Raw genomic sequence first — 22,265 nt, 5'->3', positions numbered from 1 at the left:
CTAAGAACTTTACTGGCTGAATCATCTTTCCAGTTCCTTAAAGAATTTTTTTAATGGTATGGCCTACTGTTGGTATGTCTTGGTAATCATTGATGATGTATATCTGAGAAGAATATGTATTCTGTTATTAAATATCATAAAACATATCAGTGATCCTCTACCAAAAGCACTTTTCCTTCTTTATGCAGGTGATAAAGTATGTTTCTGCAGGTGAGAGGACCCTTCTGTGTTAGTCAGATGGATTCCTAGAATTATGTTGCTTCCAGCTTTGAAGGAAAAATAATTAAACATATAGAGCTCATTTTTTTATAGTTGCTAAAGTAAACAGGAATTTCATGGTAACCTTTGGAAAGTATACCCTTTCTTCTAATGTGAAGGAGGAATTAATGTTAGTGTTTTTATTCGTAGGTGAAATATCAACAAAAGGAAACAGAAAAACCACTGCAAGGAATGGATTATATATTTCAAAGAATCAGCCAGACACTGATGAGAAACACAGGCGTAAGAAAAAACAGGTATTTTTCACTCCATTTGAGTAATATTTATAAACATTAAAGTATTTATACTCGTTTTTTCTAATAGGCCTAACTTAAATAAGATTCTTAGCGCATTTGAAAACCACACAGAAATTACAAAATAATTACAAAATTTCATCAGGGATTTTTGTTTTGTTTTTTAAGATGGGGTTTCTTTGTAGCTCTGGCTACCCTGGAACTCGCTCTGTAGACCAGGCTGACCTCGAACTCAAAGATCTTCATGCCTCTACCTCCCAAGTGCTGAGATTAAGGGCATGCACTATCACCACCCAGCATTGATCAGATCTTATTAAGTAAACTTCAGGGTTGACATTGTTTCCTCCCACTTAGTGTCATCAGAATGCCATTTGTCCAGTATGTGAAACTATTGATGTAGTAGTTTATCTGACTTTCCAACTCTTGACAATAGATCGATAAATCTAGCCCTTGTCATTTTACTGTGTCTGGAATTTTTTTTTACTATAATTAAGATGTGTTTTTTTTTTTTTTTTTCAACGTATTAGCACTTGAATCATTTCAAGTGTAAGAGCTTTGAGAATCAGCCCACTAGGAATATTTCCTGTGGCTCAAAGTTATTTTGCATAGATAACTGTCCTAATAGCATAATAGTCAAAATAATCAACAGCTAATTTGATTTACTTCCTGCACATCACCATGCTGGGGCAGGACCTGTACATACTAAACGAGTGCTACTGTACCAGTAAGCTACTTCATTAGCCCGTGATGCTTTGTACTGTTTTTGGATGTTTGTTTTTATACTGGGTTATATAAGGCCACTTTAATCCAAATTGATATGTGATCTAATCTCTAAGATGCTGCTTTTTTGGGGGGACCTTTTGTTCTGTGACCTACATAAGTGCTTCTTAGTCTACTTACCACCAGTACTCCTTGGGTATCAGGAAATCTAGAGGGGACTACAGGTGGTCAATTAGGGGTTTGTAAAATTAACTTCTTTGAGAATAGATACCCATGAAGGAGAATGGGAGTTTTTTTAATTTGGGAGTATTTCAAAATATTCTTCTCCCCACCCATGACAGAAGTAGCACCAGATTTTATATTATCTTTATCCTGAAATATGGTAAAGATCCTGGAGGTTAGACTTAAAAAAAGTGTTGTACCCCTAGAGTGAAATCAGGGATAGTGATACCTCCAGAAGATCTTGTATCCAGCCACTTCACTAAAGGTGTTTGTCAGCTGTAGGAGTTCCCTGATAAGAATGTTTGGGATCACTTTTATATACTATCATATCATCTGCAAATTGTGATACTTTGACTTCTTCGTTTCCAATGTGTATCCCTTTGATCTCCTTAAGTTTCACTCACCTGTTCTTCAGACTGGTGTGGACTGTACCTGGGCCCATGGAATCTGTTGTGGGGAAGGGGTGGCCTCAGGAAGGATGATGAAGAGGGAGGGGGTGGGGGCTGTCCAGCTGGCAGGTGGGTCATGACTATGTATTATTTTTTATTTGAAATATGCTATCATGTAGCTCAGGCTAACCTCAAACTCTTTATGTAGCTAAGGCTGCCTTTCAAGACAGGGTTTCTCTGTGTATCTCTGGCTGTCCTAAACTCACCCTATAGACCAGGCTAGCCTCAAAAGAGATCCACCTGCTTCTGCTTCCCTGGTGCTGGGATTTAAAGCATGTGCTTCCACATCTGGCTACTGCTTCTCCTTTCTTTGCCTCACAGATACTGGATTTATAGTCATCCACCACTACCAGCTTCCATTAGTTCCTTTGATTCTTTTCTATCTGACCCATGACTGATTCTCTGATGGATATAAGACTAATTTTCAGGCTGTTCTGATTTTCCCATTGTGGATAGGAATGATAATTTCCAAGTGCTTTGCTTTTCCAACTGGAAACCAGAAACCTGTGCCTCACAGAATCTTCCCCAGTTGGATTTGAGAATAGAGCACAGGTGTCATTCATAGACAACTATCAGAGAACAGTTTTTCTCTTGTAGGGAGAGTATCAATTATATGATCTTAAGAATATATGGATTGATTGTGCCATTGTTTCCTGTTTTTGTTTTCCGGTTGTCCACTATTGACCTTGTGATAGAGAACTCATGTCAGAAGGTGGCTGACAAACTTAACTTTATGTTATATTGAAGCATTCATTTGTTTAATTTTTTTCATTTAAATTACTCAATTCCTATTTGGATAGTTCTTTTTTTTTTTTTCTTGTCTGTTAAATAAAATACTTGAGCCTGCCTCATTAAAATTTGCAGATCCTTTTATAAACATATTCCATTAAAGGAAAAAAGTAAATGCCTTTCAAAAGGATATCCTCCACACAAAGATTACATAGTATGAATTACCTGTAACAAGCTTTTCCTTTGCTGTGAATTACGTCATTGTGAAGGTACCAAGTAGAAGGCACAGTCCTATGTATAGTAGCATACAAACCTAAAAGGATTTTAGCTATGGTCACTGCCAGTTTCTCTGGTATTCAGCCCATCTGTAAGATAGTTTTCATCTCGTATTTGTCTTTAGGATACATTGATTTTTTTTTAAAACCAGAATTTTCTAATATGAATTTTATTTTTTTCAATTGTAGTAAAATATACATAATGGTAAATGTTTCATCTTAGGATTTTTAAGACTTATTACTTTTAATTGTACATATTTCTGGGCTAGGGGTATGCATGTGAGTAAGATGCTCAAAGTGTCAAGTCTCCAGGAGTTGGAATTAGAAGTAGTTGTGAGCCACCCATCACAATTTTGGGAACCAAACTCAGATCCTTTGCAGGAACAGAATATGTTCTTAACTGCTGAACCATATCTTCACTGCATCTTAATCCTTTTTAAGTGTACAGTTTAGTAGCATTAAACATAATCATATTTTCATATTGTCGCCACAGTCTACCCTTATCTTTCAAAACAAATTCTGGACCCATTAAAACACTTACTTTCCCCTTTCTCTTCTATGCTTGGTAACTGTCACATTTACTGCCTGTCTCTGAGTTTAACCATTCTAGGTACCTCATATCAATGAAATCATACAGTACTTGGGTTATTTTTATTTTAAGATTTGTTTATTTTATGTGATTGTTTACATGAATGTATATATGTGTACCACAAGTGTACCTTATGCTGTAGATGTCAAAAGGGGGCATTGAATCCCCTGGAACTTGAGTTACAGATAGTTAAAAAACTACCGTGTGGATACTGGGATCTGAACCCAGGTCATCTGGAAGAACAAGAAGTGCTTTTAACCACTGAGCCATCTCTCTAGCCCCAGTACTTGTCTTTTCATTTCTAAATTATTTCACTTAGTGTATTATTCTTAAGGCTTAAGTATGTTGCCAGAATTTCCCTTTTAATGATAAGTAATATTCCCCATAAACTATATGCTAAAAGTTTTTTCATTCATTGACGGATACCTGCTTGCTTCCTCATTTTAGTGTTATAGATAATACAGCTGTATCAGTGTACAAATTTAGTGTGTTAGACACTCAAACCCCTCCTTTATCATGCCAAAAGAAGGAATAATCAGTTGGTCACCTATGCAAAGTATTAGATTTTATCTAAATTTTTCATTACTTTCTCCCAGTTTAAGTTGCGTGTTTAATTAACAGTAGTGCATTTTTGAAATAACAGGAGATTTGAGTGGTGTGTGTCTGTGTGTGTGTGTGTACCTTCCCTGGCACAGGGAGAGAATTTTCACTGAGTTTGTTAGTGAAGTACTAAACAGTCATTAGTTCTATTTAGAAATGTGGAGGGATCTACTCAGAAGTAGGTGAAAGCTGTTTTAAGATATCTCAGTGAACCTGAAGTTAGATAGACACTATATAGCTGTCCCATATTAGGTGGCTAAGCTTCTGTAACACTATCATGAAATGTTACTTGGAAATGGTAAGGTCTTATAAAACCATATATGTATGTGTGTTCATATATACAAAAATATATAGGAAAATCATTTTTAAGAAACAAAGCATTGCTTTGATTTCAAAAAGATGTATTGTCTGTAAAGAATGTTTCTTTGAGTAACTTTTATGTTTTTTGTTTTGTTTTCAACAGACATGGCTTTGGGAAGAGGACAGAATTTTGAAGTGTGGTGTAAGGAAATATGGAGAGGGAAATTGGGCTAAAATACTATCACATTATAAGTTCAACAACCGAACAAGTGTCATGTTAAAAGACAGGTGGAGAACAATGAAGAAACTAAAACTGATTAACTCAGAAACTGAAGGCTGAATGGGTTTGTTTTAGGTTAATACAAGGATAGTTAAATACTTGGATCCCTACAGTTTGTTCAGAACTTTCTGGTCAGTGATGGGTCTTAAAGTATTTGTTGAGAGCATTATTTGTTACAGGTTTGCACTGTAAAAGTAAAATTATATGCCACCAGTGTTTTTCTTTAAGAGTGTTTATTTTTGTAAATTATAAATACATTGAACCTTTACAAGTTCAGTACTGTATCCCACATCCTATTTTAATACAAAAGTAAGAGCCTAATAAGGTAGAAAGTTTTTGTTTATGGCTATTTCTGTTTGCTCCTCCATGTCTGTAGACTAACCTTACAAAATGCCACATTGAAATGGATTTTCTAAAGAACTGAACTGGGATACTCCTTTGTGGTGATTTTTTTGTTTTTGTTTTCTTGATTTATGGCTAATGTACTACTTACTGAAGACTACTATAGAGTGATAAATGTTCAAAACAATATCAGAGTTCTGACAAGCTTGACTTCTGTAAGGAGTTTCATTTAAAGGAAAATGAGTTTTCATCAACAATTTATTCTTTAGAATATTAACTCAAGGACTAATAATTAGCATTTTGAGTTTTATTTGCTATATTTAGCAAGTGAATAAAAATCTCAACCTATTGAAATATTTATGTTAGAAATGGTATTGTGTAATGTGTAATTTTTCATCAAAGTATCATGCATTATTTTCCTATTGTTCTTGAATTTGTTATTCTATTTACCCAATAAACAGAGACATTAGTTTGTTGTGTGCTTCCTGACCCAGTAGCTACCTCACTTTTGCCCAGTGACCGTGTTTACCCAGTATACTGCTGATTAGTTCCAAAGCTGGCATCTTGCGTCAAAATAAGCATTCAGGTCAATGTCACTCTAAACATAGTTCATAAATCATCAAATCTAAATTGCTATTATAAAATGCCTGCTATTTTACCCATTGCTTTAAAAGGTTCCAATTAGATATGGTACATTATTAAAATACACTTATTAAAAGCTATTTTATTTCTTTATCTTTTAACATTTATTTAGTGAATGCATAAATCTGCATGCCATGGCATGCATGAGGAAGTCAGGTAATAACTTGGGAGAGTTTGCTAGTTAGTATCTTGTCCACTTGACACAAGCTGGAGATACTTGGAAAGAGGAACCTCAACTGAGAAAATACCTTCATCAGAGTGCCTGTAGGCAAGTCTGTAAGGCATTTTCTTCACTAATGATTGGCATAGGAAGGTTCAGCTCACAGGTGGTAGTGCCACTCCTGGGCAGGTGGCCCTGGGTTGTATAAGAAAAAGCAATACTGAGCAAGCCATTAAGCAACACTCCTCCATGGCTTCAACAGTTCCTTCACCTTATCCCTACATTGAGTTCTTGTCCTGGCTTCCCTCAATGATAGACTGTTGACCTTAAAATAAGATGGAATAAACCGTTTAATCATAGTATTTTATCATAGCAATAAAGACCTAAATAAGACAGAAGTGGGTGTTCCCCCTACCAAGTGAGTTCCAAGGATTGAACTTGAGTTGTGAAGTTTTGAGGCAAGTTCTTTCACCGGGTTACCCATCTTATCAGCCCCCAAAACTGTTTTGTATTTATTTAAATGGCTTTTTTTCCCCATATAACTTGTAGATGCGTGAAAAGAATTATAGACTGAAAAGATGGCTCCATGATTAAGAGCACTGGCTGCTCTTCCAAAGGACATGGGTTTGATTTCCAGTACCAACAGGACAGCTCACAGCTGTCTGTAACTCTAGTTCTAGAGGATCCAGTGCCTACTTCTGGGCTCCATGAATACTGCATGCATGTTATTCACAGACATACATACAGGCAAAACATCTTTGTATATAAAATGTTTTTTCAAAGAATAGTAGAGAAATTGAGCAGCATATTCCTAAAGCATTGTCCATTTTGTCAAGATTTCCCAGTTGTGGTCTCCATATTGAGTTCTAAACAATTTTATTTATATTCATCTGCCCCCTCCATCAAAGGCAAGATCCGGAACAGTTCTAATAACAGGGATATTTATTGGGTTCTTCTTACAAACAGCACTTACTTCCCCAACCCCTGGCAGCACTGACCATTTTTCAAAATGTAATCATTTGAGGATGTTACATATATAGGCCTGTAGCTTAGGTAGATCACTTGTCTGGCATGTGCAACACCCTGGGTTCTCTCCCCAGCACTGAACAGTAAATAAAAAGGTTAGAGTGAGGCCATCCAAAGACCTATTTTGCCACTGTAACAGCCAACAAGCTGACAGACTGCCGAGTCAGCTCCTTGGAACTCCCATGACTAATAGAAGTAGAGCAGTGCCTAGTGAAGAAATGCAGGGACCTTTCATTTTGTTTTGAGACAGTCTCGTCTCACTATGTAGACTTGCCTAGTCTCCAACTCACAAAGTTTCTCCCCTGCCTCTGCCATACTACCATACCTGGTGCAATAACTTGATGAAAGGCTTTGCTTACAGAATTTCTGTCCCTGCTTACTCTCCTCAGCAGTTGCTATAGTAACAGTTTGTGCTTCTAGGGCAGCTTGGTACTAAACCATGCAGTGCAATGCAAGTTTTCACAAAACATGACTGTGCTGACATATTTGTTCCTTGATTTCCAACTCAGATTTGTCTTTGTTTCACTTTATCTAGGCTCTAGCAACTTCAAATGTTCATTTCCGGTTTTCCTAAGGGGATAGAGATGGAAATGAAGTTAAGTAAAAGAAGCAAGACTCAGACAAGTTATCACTGCATAGGCAGAGTCTAGATTAAGTTTTGCATATGTTTATGTGTGTATGTGTTTTAGCTTGGGTTTCTGTTGCTGTGAAGAAACACCATGTCCACAGCAACTATTTCACTGGGGTCTCTTACATTTTCATCTTGGTCTCTTACCATTATCATCTTGGTGCAACATGGCAGTGTGTATGCAGACAGGCATGGTGCTGGAGCTGGGGCCCTACATGTTGATATGCTGGTAACAGAAAGAGAACTGAGACACTGGGTGGTATCGTGAGCATATGTGAGACCTCAAAGTCCAGCTTCTTAGTGACACACTACCTCCAACAAAGCCTCACCACCTAATTGTGCCACTCCTTTTGGGGGCTATGTTCTTTCAAACAACCACAGTATGTATACATAAGTACAGGCCAGGAAAGAATACTCTGAGAGGTGGGGAAAGGGTTAATGGGATGCATGGAACTTTACATGAAAGTAAAAGGGAGTGTGAATTAGAGTATGGGGACTGTGGCAGAGTTGGGAGAGGAATATGAATAGAACAAACTTATAAAGACATGTATGGAAATGCCATATGAAATTTACTTCTCTTATGCTGATAATGCAAACTTAATTTTTTTTTTAAAGTACTTGGGGATTGGGGCTTCCTGTAGATCACACTGGGTCAGCTATCAATTAAACAACAGGAAGGGAAAGAAGAAAGAAAAAAAAAAAAACTTGAATAAACTAGAAGGTGCCAGGCAGCATTTGGGTATACTTGCAATTTTTGTTCAGACCCAAGTAGGAAGTAGGAGCAAGATATTAGGATGTTAGCAGGTACTGGCCATTCTGAGCAGATTTTTTTTCTTTCTTTTTTTTTTTTTTTTAATTTTGTTGATTCTTTGTAGATTTCACATCATGCATTCTGATCCCACGTATCTCCCTGTCCCTTTGCATGCAGCCTCTATCCTTGCAACTGCATGCAGCCTCTATCCTTGCAACCTTCACCCCAAAATCAAAACCAAATTGAAATGAAAAACCAAAATCGAAACAAAAAAAAACAAAAAAAAAAAAACGAAGAATCTTGTGGAAGCTGTAGTGTGACCTATTGAGACCCATACCCTTTAGTATGTTCATATTTACCCGTGAGTGTTCATTGCCATGAGTCATTGATCTGTCTCAAGGCCTCTGGTTTCTGCTACACCACTGACAATGGGATCTCACTGGGGCTCCTCTTGGATATCCTGTTGTCCTGTGTTGTGGAGATCCTGCTGTGAAGATCCCCTTCACATTCTAAGAAGATTATCAGATAAGTTTGGTTTCTAGGATTGGTTGCCACTGAGTGTAGTCAAAGTTTTCTTGTCATATAGATTGTACCCACTGTCTGTCCAAATATTCAGTCAATGGGAGTTGCTTCCAGTCTGACTGCTGTACTTTTGTGTTTCACTCAAAGTATAATGTTAGTATGAGTGTGTGTGTGTGTGTGTCTGTGTCTGTGTCTGTCTGTAAGTACACTGTGGAGATAAAATCCGGGTTTGCTGCCAAGTGTCTTCTGTAATCATTCTTATTTTCTTGAAACAGACTCTCGCTAAACCTGGAGCCTACCCAATTAGACTTGGTAGCCAGTGCATCCTAGGGATTCTCCTATTCTTTGTCTCCTTAGCACTAGCTAAAAACCTTCCCTGGTTTTTTGTTTGTTTTTTAGGTGGATGCTGAGAATCAAACCCAGGCCATCATGTTTGCATAGCAACTGGGCCATCTCCCCAACCTTAGGATTAATAACTCTTGAACCATGAAAAGTAAGAACTAAGTATAATTTCTTTTTTTTTTTTTTCTTTTTTGGTTTTTCGAGACAGGGTTTCTCTGTGTAGCTTTGGAGCCTATCCTGGCACTCGCTCTGGAGACCAGGTTGGCCTCAAACTCACAGAGATCCACCTGCCTCTGCCTCCCGAATGCTGAGATTAAAGGCATGCGCCACCAACGCCCGGCCTAAATATAATTTCTAGAGCAGCCATTAGAAGAGTGCATATGTAATTATAGGTTCTAGAATGCAATGCTCAAAAGTTTTTAAGTCATCCATAAACAAAGCAAGCTTTTAAAAAAGAGAGAGAAAATAAAAAGGCAAGTTTAATTCAACACCATTACTAATAACATTAAAAGATCTCAGCCCCAGAGGACCAGGTCTTGGTAAATTTCTAATGTAAAAGTCTAGACAGCAACTATTTCAGGCATTCAGGCCATAAAGGCCACCCAAGCCAGAGTGTACTCTGCCTGGAACTAGTTAGATAATACACTGGTGGATAGGTATGGGCTGTGACTTTCAAACTACTCATAGGGACAAGGGGCAGGACAGGACAGCCTGCTCTTTGCTGCCCTTGCTGTTGAGATCTAGGTTTCCTTTTCTTATTTACAAATGGGTCAAACTTCATTCTGGCCACAAGTCATTTCTGAATCTGAAACTATATCCAAGACCAGCCTTCTGATGAGATCTTGGGCATCTAATCTATAGGGTGTAACTCATCACAGCCTCTCAGGCCCAATATGCTAAAATTGGGCTTTGACCCCAACCCTCTTGCTGGAGAAGAGAATGCAATGGAAAGGGCCTCCCTCTCCTTCAACACTAAGCAGGCCCTCTTAAAAGATGAGCCATCCAAGACTAGAAAGCAGCCTGCAGTGATGAGAAAACTGGCTGGAGGGTAGAGGTGGTACCAATGTGGGCTGGCAGTCCATCTTACTGGACTGTGGGGAATAAAGAATACATTTCCACCTCTTCTCAGGCTCCCATGCTGGATCATAATACTGAGGATAATCACAATATTAGCTTTAAAGCTATGTCATCAAGAGATGATTACAGAGTCTAGCCTCAGGCTCTAGGGATCACGAGTCTGGCAAAGCCAACAAAATGATAAGTGGCACATAAAATGCTTCTATGTTTTTCCCACGTAGCCCGCACCTTAAACACATGTTCATGTCATGGGACTTCAATGTTAGGGTGAGTTGTTATTTCTATATGTGATACTGTGTTGAAAGACTAAAAATTCTAGAAGACATTGTGACATAATAAATGTGATGTCTTCAAATGATCTATAATTCTCAAATGAAAAGAATATTATAGTGGGTTTTTTTTAGCTGTTTATATGCTTACTTTTTAAAGGTAATTGTTTTTTCTTTCCTCTTGAATCTTTAAGGAACTCATAACTATAAATGTGTATACTACTTTACACTGCATGAAATATCTTATTTCTTGCAACCTCTGATAAGCACAACAGTATTAACTGTTGCATGCAAGCTGCAGTTACTTTGACTCTGAATTGTATAAGCACATCACACAACGATATTCCATAGCACAAATGTCTTTGTTCAGGCAGGATCGCTCCCCTTTACTCCAGCATGTCAGTGTCACTAGCATAAGGAACCCCAGGACAGAGCGTCTCAATACCAGTGGAAGTGTATGGTTGCAGCAGATGGAGGAAGGCATGGGAATTGCCAAGAATGCACCTGTGGTGGAATGTGTTCTTCGCAAATGTCTGTCTCACAGTGTGGAACACCTCTTCCCCTCTCAGATTCCAATGAGCAGTGACATCAAATAGGCTCCAAGCCTTTCTTCTGCTAGCAAGTGGTGAGGAGTCTGCCATCACTAAAAGCTGATAAAGAATAGCAATCCTATGATGAGTCATTTTGTGGAAAATGTATCTGTTATAAACTTGGAATTTTGAATAGGGAGTAGGTTAGATGTATGCTTCACCCTTATGAATCTCAGGAAATGGAACTGTGATACAGTGTAATGAACCACATGCTGGACGTGTGCAAAGCACAGCAGGAGCTCAAAAGATCATAGGTTGGCTACCCCAAGCCTCTTCAAACTCCCATTGATTGATGCCTGTAACCCTAGTTTTGGGGAGATTGAGGTAAGAAGATTGCCATGAACTCATGGCTGCCTGGGTATGTAACAAGAACTGTTCTCGAAATGAAAACAAAAAGAAATCTAAGAGCCCTTTTTGTCTTCCCAGATCATTCTTCACAGGAATTTGCATATCGTTTTTAAGAATACCGAATGGCATTAAATGAAAGGCTCATTCTGCATCTCCCAGTCCTCCTCTTTGGAGATTTTACTCAGCGGCTCTTAGGTACCTATTTGGTGGGTTCTCTTCACCCTCATTCTGAATAACATGCTTTTACTTCCTTCTTTCTGTGGTTACTTAAACTTGGCTGAAACCTAACCACAGCTCGATCACGCAGTGACACATCCAACTTCTACATGACTCCTCATGTCCCTCTACTCCTTGCCTTTATTCAGTTTAATTCTTTATTTGTCTATGCTGTAGGCCAGGTTAATCCACAGCAACCTCCTGCTTCGTTACAGATGTGAGACGCATACCAGGCAGGCTCCCATTCCTTCATTGTCAGGGATTCCTTCATTGTTGGTTAACTGCTTTGGTTTTAATTTGTCATTCAATCTGACAATTTATTATAATTTACTATTTGGTGCTTTAGATACAACTTGATTCTAAAAAAAACAAACAAAAACTCTCCAGAAACCAAAATGGTGGCTCCTTCCTTATCACTTGATTGCTTAGGAGGCTGAGGCAAGGAAGCCAACTTGGGTTACAGTGTAAGACCTTGTCTCAAAAAAAAAAAAAAAAAAAAAAAAGGCTAGGGCCAGTGACTCTGCTGCAGAAGATGAGAGCCCTTCTGACCAAGGCCCCACCACAATAGCCACTGGGTTCCCTCCTCCCACAGGCCATCTAGTGCATGTCCCTGTTACCCGTTGCACTGATCATGAAACCACTGCCCAATGCCATGTGTGTTGCACACCATGCCCTTCCTGATCAACACCCTAGGGAAGTCATCCAGCTGTTTCTCAGTCCCAGGGCTGCTAGTTGGTTTTGGATTTGTGTTGACTGTTGATACTTATTTACTGAATAAATGTAATTTATCATTTGAAAAAACAAAGGCTAGATAGATGGCTCAGCAGCTAAAAGCACTAGGTTTTTTTTCCCCCAGAGGATCCAGATTTGATTCCCAGCACTCACATGGTAGCTAACAGCCATCTGTAACTCCAGTTCCAGGGGATCTGAAAATCTTCTGACCTCTGTGCCTACTGTACACACACAGTAAAGACAAACATGCAGGTAAAACAGCTATTCATATAAAAGAAATCATTTTTTAATTAAGAAAAAAAAAACAGGGCTGGAGCGATTGCTCAGTGGTTAAGAACATACTGTTCTTGCAGAAAACCCAAGTTCAATTCCCAGCACCCACATCCAGTGGCTTTACAACCACCTGTAACTCCAGCTCTAGGGGATCTGTTGCCTCCAGCTTCTGCTGGCACCTGTACTCATGTGCACATACTCGGATACATAACTGAAAATTGAATTTAAAAAAGAAAACAAACCTGTTAGGATCATGTATCGTGTATTTACAGTAGATCCTACAGTTAGAGTTAACTCATCTGAATATAATGCTGTGTATCTCAAAACTCTCTAGTCAGGATAGATCTTGAATTCGTGATACTTCTGCCTCAACTTTCCCAGTCATTGGGATTAAAGGTCTCTGCCACCATACCTAGCCTGTGTCACCAACTTCATAAAATTCAGGAAAAATATTCTTGAATTGCTGTGACATTGGTGTAAAATGTCCCTAGGAGGCTCGTGTTTTGTGCTCTCCATGTCTAAAAAAAAAAAAACATGGTTTTTTTTTCCTTGTATGTGGTGAATAATTTTATTAGATACAGAATTTTATTTTGAAAAGCATTTCCTTTTTTAATTTCAAAGGTATCACTGTTGTCTTTTAGCTTCAAATGTTACATTATAATTTGTCCTACACTGTTGTAATTACTGGTCCTATACATATGAATCATATTTTTCTGTCTAGAATATTTTGTGCTCTTTTGTGTTTTGATATCTTGGACTTCGTTCTGTGTCTGGTGTGATGCTCCTTAGAGAAAACCAATGAGCCAGGCCCTCAGTGGGCCTTACAAACTTGCAGTCTCTGATGACGGGCTTCTCTGATCCTCTGACTGCCTTATGTTTGTGTCTTCTCCTCTCTTGTCTTCAAAAATTCTCCTTTCTGTGAGGAAGAGGGGCCTTTTAATAAGAAGTGCATCAGAAACCTTGTCTGTCCAGAAGGCAGAAGCTAGCCTTCATGCTTAGTCAGTGACACCTGGACAGACAGCTGGCTTCAAATTTATTTTCTCTCAGACCTTAGAGGTTTTGTTGTTAGATTTTCAACACCTACTGATGCTGAAGAGAGTCTGCCTCCACAAAGATCTTTGTTCCTCTCTAGTTTCCTGACAGCAAATGGGATCTTCAAAAAGTCACCCTGTACCGAGAGAGACCTCCTGCCTTTGGGAAGAAAGCTGCTCACTGCTAATTCCATCTTCTCAATGATATAAAATGAGTTCCAGCTCTTGTTTATCCATCAGTAAAATCTTGTTTTCCTTCCATCTTCAAAACATGTGTCCCAGGTTGCTTTCTTAGAATGCATAATATCCTAGGTTCAACCCTCAGTACCAAAACACTGGAGTGAGGATGCACACCTCTGATGCTAGCATCTGAGAGATGGGGGTAGGGAGCCGGAGTCAGAAGTTCAAGACTGTCCTCAACTAAACAGTGGGTTCCAGGCCAGTTTGAGTTACAGAGACCTTGTCTCAGAGGGGGAAACAAAAGATACATTCAAAGTTACTGAGTTGAGACTGTCTCCTCCTCTCACCTAAGTTATCTGCATGATTTATTTGGGAAGGAGGAGAAGTAAGCTGTATTTCTCACCAAGACCTAAAAACTGCATAACTCAAGACATTTAACTGGTTACTTATGTCTGAGTGCCCAACCAAACATCCTGGAGCTACAGGATGTTATAAGCCATCCTCCATGGGTGCTGGGAACCAAACTCCAGACCTCTCCAAGAGTAATGAGCACACTCTTAAATGTGAGCCATCTTTCCAGCCCCAAAATTCAAGGGTTTTGTTTTTATTAATTTTCCATGAAAACAACCTGGGTAGTTGAATGAAAATATAGTCACAGATAATCCTGGAGACATTTGACACCCCTTCAAGCTTACTACTGGCCTTGTTGCATGATCAGTGCCCCCAAAATACCATGTTAGTGAATAATTATACAATTCAATTCAGACCAAAGGAATTATACCCTTTAAATATTGATTCAATTCTTCAAAGAAAATACTCTCAATTTAAAACCTACTTCAAAACAAAACCAGACTAAGGTCCTTTACTGGAGTCTTGGGCATACTCAGGGTGATCTTTAGTGAAATAGAGTCCTAGATGGAGAACCTGGACCAGGCTCCACAGATAACCACAGAACAGCTTGCCTTCCTAGATCTGGAAGTACACCATGCCATTTGGCTACAAACTCACCTATCTTCCAGCCATAAGGTAAAGCTAATATTTTACTGCCTATGAATGAGAGCATAATGTCTACAGGGAGATCCGTGTCTCCTATCATATGTACCTCTGCATCTCACCCAAAACATGTTAGGTCTGACATTAAGAGGTTGTTTTAGTCTGCTTCAGGCACTAAACATTGGAAACAATCTTACATATGAATGATGATAGAGTGCTTATAAAAGCATTTGGCTCATTCATTGGTACCAAAATTTCAGGAGAATTTTGACACTTTAAGCAATTCCTATTGATCTAGCTTGGATATTTGATCTTTTCAACTAGCCAAAGAAAATTTCTTCTTTTAAACTGTTATTTAGCTTGGGCATTGGCTTTTCATTACAAAACAACAATTGAAATTGAACAACTTTCCCTGTGGAAAATTATTTGTGACTATTTAGTTAAAATTAGTTTATAACTTGTAAGTTAATGTATAGGAACTTATGCATGAGTCACATATGTACAGTTTTTTTTTAAGTGAAGAGCTTTTGGGGGAGGCGGTTTCCAGACAGGGTTTAAGTGAGGAGCTTTTAAGAATAGGTGGCACATGTCTTTTATCCCAGCACTTGGGAGGCAGATGCAGGTGGATTTCTGAGTTCAATACCACCGTGCTCTACAGCCAGGAAAAAAACAAACAAACAAACAACAAAAAAAAAAACGAGACGAGAAACAAAGAAAACCCTGGCATGGGCATGGTAATGCAACACTTACTCCCAGCTCTCATGAGGCAGAGGCAGTTGAATATCTATGAATTAGAGGCCAGCCTGGTCTGCATAGTGAATTCTAGGCTACATAGTGAGACCCGGTCTTTAATTTAAAACAAAACACCAATAAAGACAAAGACCATATAGATGCCCTTAAACAAGAACTGACCCCAAACTGGAGCCCATGGTAGTGATTCTAGTACAAATGGACATGTATTCTGTGGCCAAATGTAAAGTCAAGGTCATAGGCCATAGAGCTTTTAGTATGGGTCCTTAACTCAGTAAAATAAAGACAAAGAGGTTGTGATCCTTGAGAACTATCCCTAAATTTTCTTTCTCAGAGGCAAAGCATGGCAATAGAGGGTGCCGGGGGACTTGGCATAGTTTTTGGAGGCTTCTGGAGTGTTGAACTCAGCAATACTCAGCCCACTGGCAACTGCGATGCCAGTGGCTTCTAGGTACTCTATATGAAAATGAAGCGGTGCACTTCTGGACAAGAACACTGCTCTACCCGCCGCACTTTCTTCCAGGTCCCTTGACATCGAGGATTGCCAATGGCTTGCCAGCGAAGAGTCTGATTTCTGAAACGATATTGTGGAAATGTGGGTTATACTAAAAGCAAACCAAAGGAAATTCTAATCTACACAGGTATGTTTTTAAAAAGATCTATGTATTTTCATTTGTGTGTGAGTGTGCTGTATGCATGCCTAGTGACTACAGGGACCAGAAGAGGGTACTTGATTCCCTGGAGCTGTGTTGTTAACCTCTATGTGGGTGCTGGGAACTGAACCTAGATCCTCTGCAAGAGTATCAAGTGCTCTTAACAGCTGAGCCAGACCTAATGTATTGTTTGTTGTTGATTTTAAAGACAATGTACTGGCTAGTATAATGTCAATCTTACACAAGCTAGAGCCATCCAGGAAGAGGGAACCTTAATTGAGAAAATGATCCCCACCAGATTGGCCAATGGGCAAGCCTATGGTACATTTTTAAAATTGATGCTTGATGTGCGAGGAGCCAGCTCACTGTGGGCAGTGTCATCCCTAGGCTGATGGTCCAGGATACTGCAAGAAAGGCTAAGCAAGCCATGGGGAACAAACAAGTAAGCAGCACTCTTCCATGGCCTCTGCTCCAGTTCCTGCCTCCAGATTCCTGCCCTGACTTCCCTCAGTGATAAACTTACAAACTATAAGGTTAAATAAACCCTTTCCTTCCCAAATTACTTTTTTTTAAAGATTTTATTTATTTATTATGTATGCAGTCTTCTGCCTGCATGTAGATCTCACTCAAGGCGGTTTTGAGCCACCATGTGGTTGCTGGGAATTGAACTCAGGACCTCTGGAAGAACAGTCAGTGCTCTTAACCAGTGAGCCATCTCTCCAACCCCCCAAATTACTTTTGATCATAGTTTTTATCCCAGCAATAGAAACCATAACTAAGATAGCAATCACATAGTTTCAAAGTATATTACAAATAAGTTTTTTTTTAATTATTCACTTTTTTATTTTATTTGTATGTATGTGTTTTGCCCAAATGTATGCCTATGGAGGCCAGAAGAGGGCATTGTATCCCTAGAACTGGATTTACAGATGGATGTGAACTGCCACGTGAGTGCTGGGAATCAAACCTGGATCCTCTGGAAGAGCATCTAGTGCTCTTAACCACAGAGCCATCTCTAGCCTCCCCACCCCCTCTTTATAGTCACAAAGATTGCTCTTTCTGGGGTTCTGTTGACGTGAGTTACCAGTTAACACTCATGTTCAGAGTGGTTTGGGGCTTCCTCGTCCTTTTCTCCAGGATGAATGCAGGTATTGCACAGAGGACAATAGTGTGTTGGGTATGTTTAAGTAAGGAGGGTCTAACCAAATGACCACTTTCATTCTATTCAAACTCTTTGATTTCATAATGAAAAATGAAAGAAGTACAGAAAGCAAAGCCAGAGAATTAAAATATTAAGTCACTCATATAGTAACCAGTGTTTTAGTGCTTTCTTTATTGGGTACAAATTGAATTATAACTTCATTTAAAGTCAAAATAGAGATGAGGTATTCAGAAAAACATTAAATCCAAATATTGGGTTTCATTTGGTATGAATTCCTTACCTACTTTATTGCTCACATGGTGAACTCAATAGAGACTGCTAGGCACAAGTGACTAATAAACATGAACTGAATTATTAAATATTAAAACATGACTGGAATAATGAGTAACTGGAAAGGTCAGTATCTTTTAATCTGTTTTTACCAGTTACACCTTACATGCTGAAAACCATTATGTGTGCGACTAAATTGGTCCTTGTCCATAGTGACCCCAGTGATCCGTCTCCTAGCTGTAAATGGGGTTTAGTGGGAGAGGCTTGCGGGGAAACAATGTCTGCAGTGGCCCCTCTCAGAAAACCCACCTCAGGCACAGCAGCTCTGGAACATCACTGGGGTCTGAATCACCTGGGGAGGACCTGCACAGTATGACGCCTTATTTGCCCACCCCTTCCTTTTGAGTGGGACTTGTCAGTTAAGGATTAATGTTAATTTTTTTTGCTTGTATTTTTTTTTCTTATATGCATATGTGTGGGGGTCTTTCAGGAACCCAAAGAGCCGGGCTGCAGTTACCAGCAGTAGAGAGCCACCCAACCTGGGTGCTGAGAAATGAACTTGGGTCCTCTGCAAAAGCAGCACAAACTCTTAACTGCTGAGCCGTCTCTTCAGCCACAACTTTTATGTTTTTAAGAGTGAAAAGAAGCCGGTATGCTGGTCTATGTTTGTAATCCAGTATTTTGGAGGCTGATTCTGGAGAACTGCCGTAAGTTCCAGACCACCCTGGCCTGTGTAGTGAGTTCCAGGCTATCCCTGGCTAAAGTGGGACCCTATCTCAAGCAGCAACAAACAGTTAAGGAAGAATCAAAAGAAGATTATTTCACAACACATGAAAATCATACAAAACTTGAATTTGGTGTTCACAAATAAAGATTTGTTAGAACAAAGCCAAGGTTTAAATAGTACCAATGGCTGCTTTCATGGCCATTATCAGAGTATAGTAGTTATGACAAATGATGTATTGGATGAAAAGCCAAAAATAACTACTTTCTGATGTTTTATAGGAAAAGTTTTAGGTCCAGACCTAAGAGATTACTAAAACTCTGGTTCATTTGGTCCTAAGAAGTAGGGCCAAGAATGTGCATGTTCTAATTCTCCAATCCAAAAGATTCAGATTCAAGAGTCTATAGTACCTTTGGAGTTAGCAGGGTTTTGGTAGTCTTTGGGGAACTTCATCTAAAATGAAGCCCAATAGCCAAACTGGCCTATGTATTTCTGATGCAAAGAGCTTCTGGGTCCCTTAATGAGAACCAAAGCCCTGCATTTGGGTCCCTGGACAGGTTCTTCTAGCTGCCCACATCCCGTGTTGATATGCTGTACACTGCTCAGCTCTTTGGGACACAGAGGACAGATCCTTGGGAAGCAGAAAAGTCCATTGGTCAGTTGTCTTTTCTTACCCATCAGAATCCAGGCCATCTCCAGAGCAACGCAGGCTCACGGAATTCATAGCTGGAGGCTGACAGTCCACACACACTGTGTATCCCTCTCGGAGATACTGCATCCATCGAGTCAGGGGACGGTTGCCCAGGGCACAATGAGGAGTCAAGGACTCTGTCTTGAACTCCATACAGTATCTGGAGCAAAAGAAGTCGCCCAATAGTGTAGGAAGTCTTAAGGAGCCATGTCAACCCCATTTAGCAAAGATTATTCACCCTTTACTTTTTGAGGCAAGGTTTCACTGAGTAGCCGAGGTTGACCTGGTAGCCATCTTCTTGCCTCAGTCTCGTAAGTGATGACATTACAAATGTGCCACTGCCCAGCATGCATACATATATGCATGCATGCATACTTACATACACACATATGGGAGACTAAGATACAGGCTCACATAGCTCATACTGGCCTCAAAACTAACACTGTAGCTGAGGCTGGCCTTGCACTCCTGATCCACTTAACTGCACTCCCACCCCCCAACTGTGAGGATTACAAGTGTGCACCACCATGCTCAACGACATACTGTGCCTTTTCCAAGGATAAAAATCTGGCATTCAATGACTCATCAATAGTAAGCAGCCTGGGGATCTGAGCAAGTAGCTGTTAGGTTCCCTTATCTGAATGAAAGTGTGTCAACTTTCAAATTCACAAAACAGTTCATGAAGACTCTCAGAAGCTGTTGGGCATGGTAGTGTTCTCCTTTCATCCCAGATAGGTAGATCTCTGTGACTTTGAGGCCAACCTAGTCTGCAGAGCTAGTTCCAGGACACCCAGGGCTACATAGAGAAACCCTTTCTCAAAAACCAAAAAGGGAGGGAGGGAGGGAGGGAGGGAGGGAGGGAGGGAGGGAGGGAGGGAGGGAGGGAGGGAGGGAGGGAGGGAGGGGGGGGGAAATGTAACAGTAGTTTTAAAGCAACAATTACCCGGCATCCTCAGTGTGTGTAGACCACTGTGGAGATGCGGCTTGTATTGTTCTCTTCTTGTTGAATGCAGAGCTAGTTATAAATGCAGGAACTAGAGAAGGGAGAATTACAATGTATTCATGAAGTCAAAGTGCTCAATAAGGTTTCCCAAACTGGGTTCCGTGCCTGTCTAAGGTCTCCATTTCCAAATCCAAAGATCTTAGTGGCACAGCATCAAGAGAGACAGTTATAGCATCTTCTGAAGCAAACTGAATCAGTATTTATATGTATCTAGATAGCTAGAGAGAGCCACAGACTTCTGCTGAGCATATTGGTCTCCAGGCATGAAATCGTAAAGGAAGAAGAGGGGCCAAAACAAAAAGCTGGCAGAAATAAAAGAAATTGGAGAGGAGACAAGGAAAAGAAAGTGGTAATGGAGATTATAGCATGAGAAAGAAAGTAAGGAGGGGGAGAAGTCCTGGTTTAGAGAACAATACCAAGGGAAAGAAGTTGGGGGCTGGTGGCTCAGATGGTAGTGTGTTGCTGCTGCACAAGCTTGAGGACTTGCGCTCCATGCCGAGCAATCTCATTAAGAAAGAAAATCCAGGCATGGCAGCAATGTCTATAGAATCCTAACACTAGGGAGAGAGGGGCACGAGGATTCCTGGGTTCGCTGGCCAGTCAACCCAGCTAAATCAGTGAGCTCCAGACTCAGAGAGCCACTGTGTCTCAAAACGTAAGGTGGAGAAAGCAGCATCAACCGCTGAACTCTGTGTGTGGGAGCGCACACAGATAGATGGACAGATGGACACACACACATGGCAGACATCCATGACATACAGACATGGATGGATGGACATAAACACACACACATGGATAGACATGATACACATATGCAGAAGGACAGACACAACACACAGCAGACACAGGACACGTGGATGGACAGACAGACACATGACACACACATGAACAGACACACAGCAGACACGACACACAAATGACACACACAGTTATGTATGTTCAGTATAGACAATTTCTTCCAAAATATTTCCAGTCCTGCTTGGTGAATCAACAGATGGGCAGAACCTATGAGTGACTCAACAACCCCTCCGGCCTTTTGCTTCAGAAATTGAACAGTCTAGACAAGGATAGATACAGGCAGGTGTTAGGTGTTCAGATGCTAAAATTATTAACATGAGCAAACTGGTGTGAGGGCACTAGTTTGAAAAAAAAAAAAAAAAGTTTCACACATGTTGATTTTCCTGGCACCTGACTGCCACAAGATGGCAGGCCTTAATTCTTTTTCAGATTTCCCTTTCTTTTTTTCCCTATTTCTCTCTCCCTCTCTTTCTCCTTATTTTAAGAGAAATAACCCTTTATTGTCATGTTCCTCAGACAAAACCAATGGAGTTTGGGTTTTTTTTCTTTTTTTTGGGGGGGGAGCATTAGTCAGACACCAAATTCCATATCTTTATCTGAATATGGAACTTGGCTCCAACTGTGGCTGGGGCTGTAGCAGCAGCAGGTGCTCTGCAATTGCAGATGTAACAGCCCAGAAGGCCTTGACCTTCCCGCATTTGGAGGTCTAGTAAGTTTTCATAGGCAAAGCCAGGACTAGTGTGGGGTGTGTGTGTGTGTGTGTGTGTGTGTGTGTGTGTGTGTGTGTGTGTGTGTTGTATGTATGTGTATGTATATGTGTATACTCATGCAAGAGGAGGTCAGGGGAAACATCAGATGTCAGTCCTCAAAGCTGTCTACATTGTTTTATGACACAGGGTCTCTGCTGAGGCTGGCTGGTCACTGTGGCCACTGATCTTTAGAGAGAATCTGTGTCCATCTCAACACAGGCATTATAAGCACATGCTACCATGCCCGGCTTTCACCTTCTCGTCTTTAGGACTTACAGTCCAGGGGGTGCCAATGTAGTTCAGTTAGTAGAGCACTGTCTTAACATGACTGAGATCCCAAGCTCTCAGAGAACACTAGAGAACAAAACAGATGTGTATTGGTACACAAACACACACACACACACACACACACACACACACACAATCCTATCACTCAGGAGCTAGATATATGAAGATCAGAAGGTCAAAATCAGCCTGGACTGCAGGAGACCAGTCCAGATCATACTCATGTTTAGTTTCTATTTTGATAGTCTGTGTTATTGTTTGTTTGAGGACAGACTCTTGATAAGTAACCCAGACTGGTCTTGAACTCCCAATCCTGTTGCCTGAGTCTCCACACCCCTGGCTATGGCACACCTTAAAAGCAAACCAGCTCCTTGGGATCCTG

At 40.1% G+C, this 22,265-nt stretch overlaps 2 protein-coding genes across 4 annotated transcripts in view; one reads left to right on the top strand and one right to left on the bottom strand.

Moving 5' to 3' along the window:
* Window positions 1-5,488, top strand: part of Terf1 (telomeric repeat binding factor 1) — a 29,036-nt gene extending 23,548 nt beyond the window's left edge. For all 3 annotated transcript variants that reach the window (XM_027398820.2, XM_027398819.2, XM_027398818.2), the window contains 2 exons: window positions 409-515; window positions 4,560-5,488. In XM_027398820.2, coding sequence (XP_027254621.1) covers window positions 409-515; window positions 4,560-4,736 — 284 coding nt within the window. In that variant the 3' untranslated portion in view covers window positions 4,737-5,488. The remainder of the gene's footprint in view (window positions 1-408; window positions 516-4,559) is intronic.
* A 10,157-nt stretch (window positions 5,489-15,645) lies between these two features.
* Window positions 15,646-22,265, bottom strand: part of Sbspon (somatomedin B and thrombospondin type 1 domain containing) — a 29,136-nt gene continuing 22,516 nt past the window's right edge. The window contains exons 3-5 of the mRNA XM_027398817.2: window positions 19,992-20,082; window positions 19,032-19,208; window positions 15,646-16,122 (exon numbers count right to left, since the gene is read on the bottom strand). Coding sequence (XP_027254618.1) covers window positions 16,005-16,122; window positions 19,032-19,208; window positions 19,992-20,082 — 386 coding nt within the window. The 3' untranslated portion in view covers window positions 15,646-16,004. The remainder of the gene's footprint in view (window positions 16,123-19,031; window positions 19,209-19,991; window positions 20,083-22,265) is intronic.

This window comes from Cricetulus griseus, chromosome 2, assembly GCF_003668045.3.
Source record: "Cricetulus griseus strain 17A/GY chromosome 2, alternate assembly CriGri-PICRH-1.0, whole genome shotgun sequence".
Classification (NCBI taxonomy): domain Eukaryota; kingdom Metazoa; phylum Chordata; class Mammalia; order Rodentia; family Cricetidae; genus Cricetulus; species Cricetulus griseus.
Note: the sequence above shows the minus strand (reverse complement) of the source record. Positions and strands in the feature narration are given on the sequence as shown.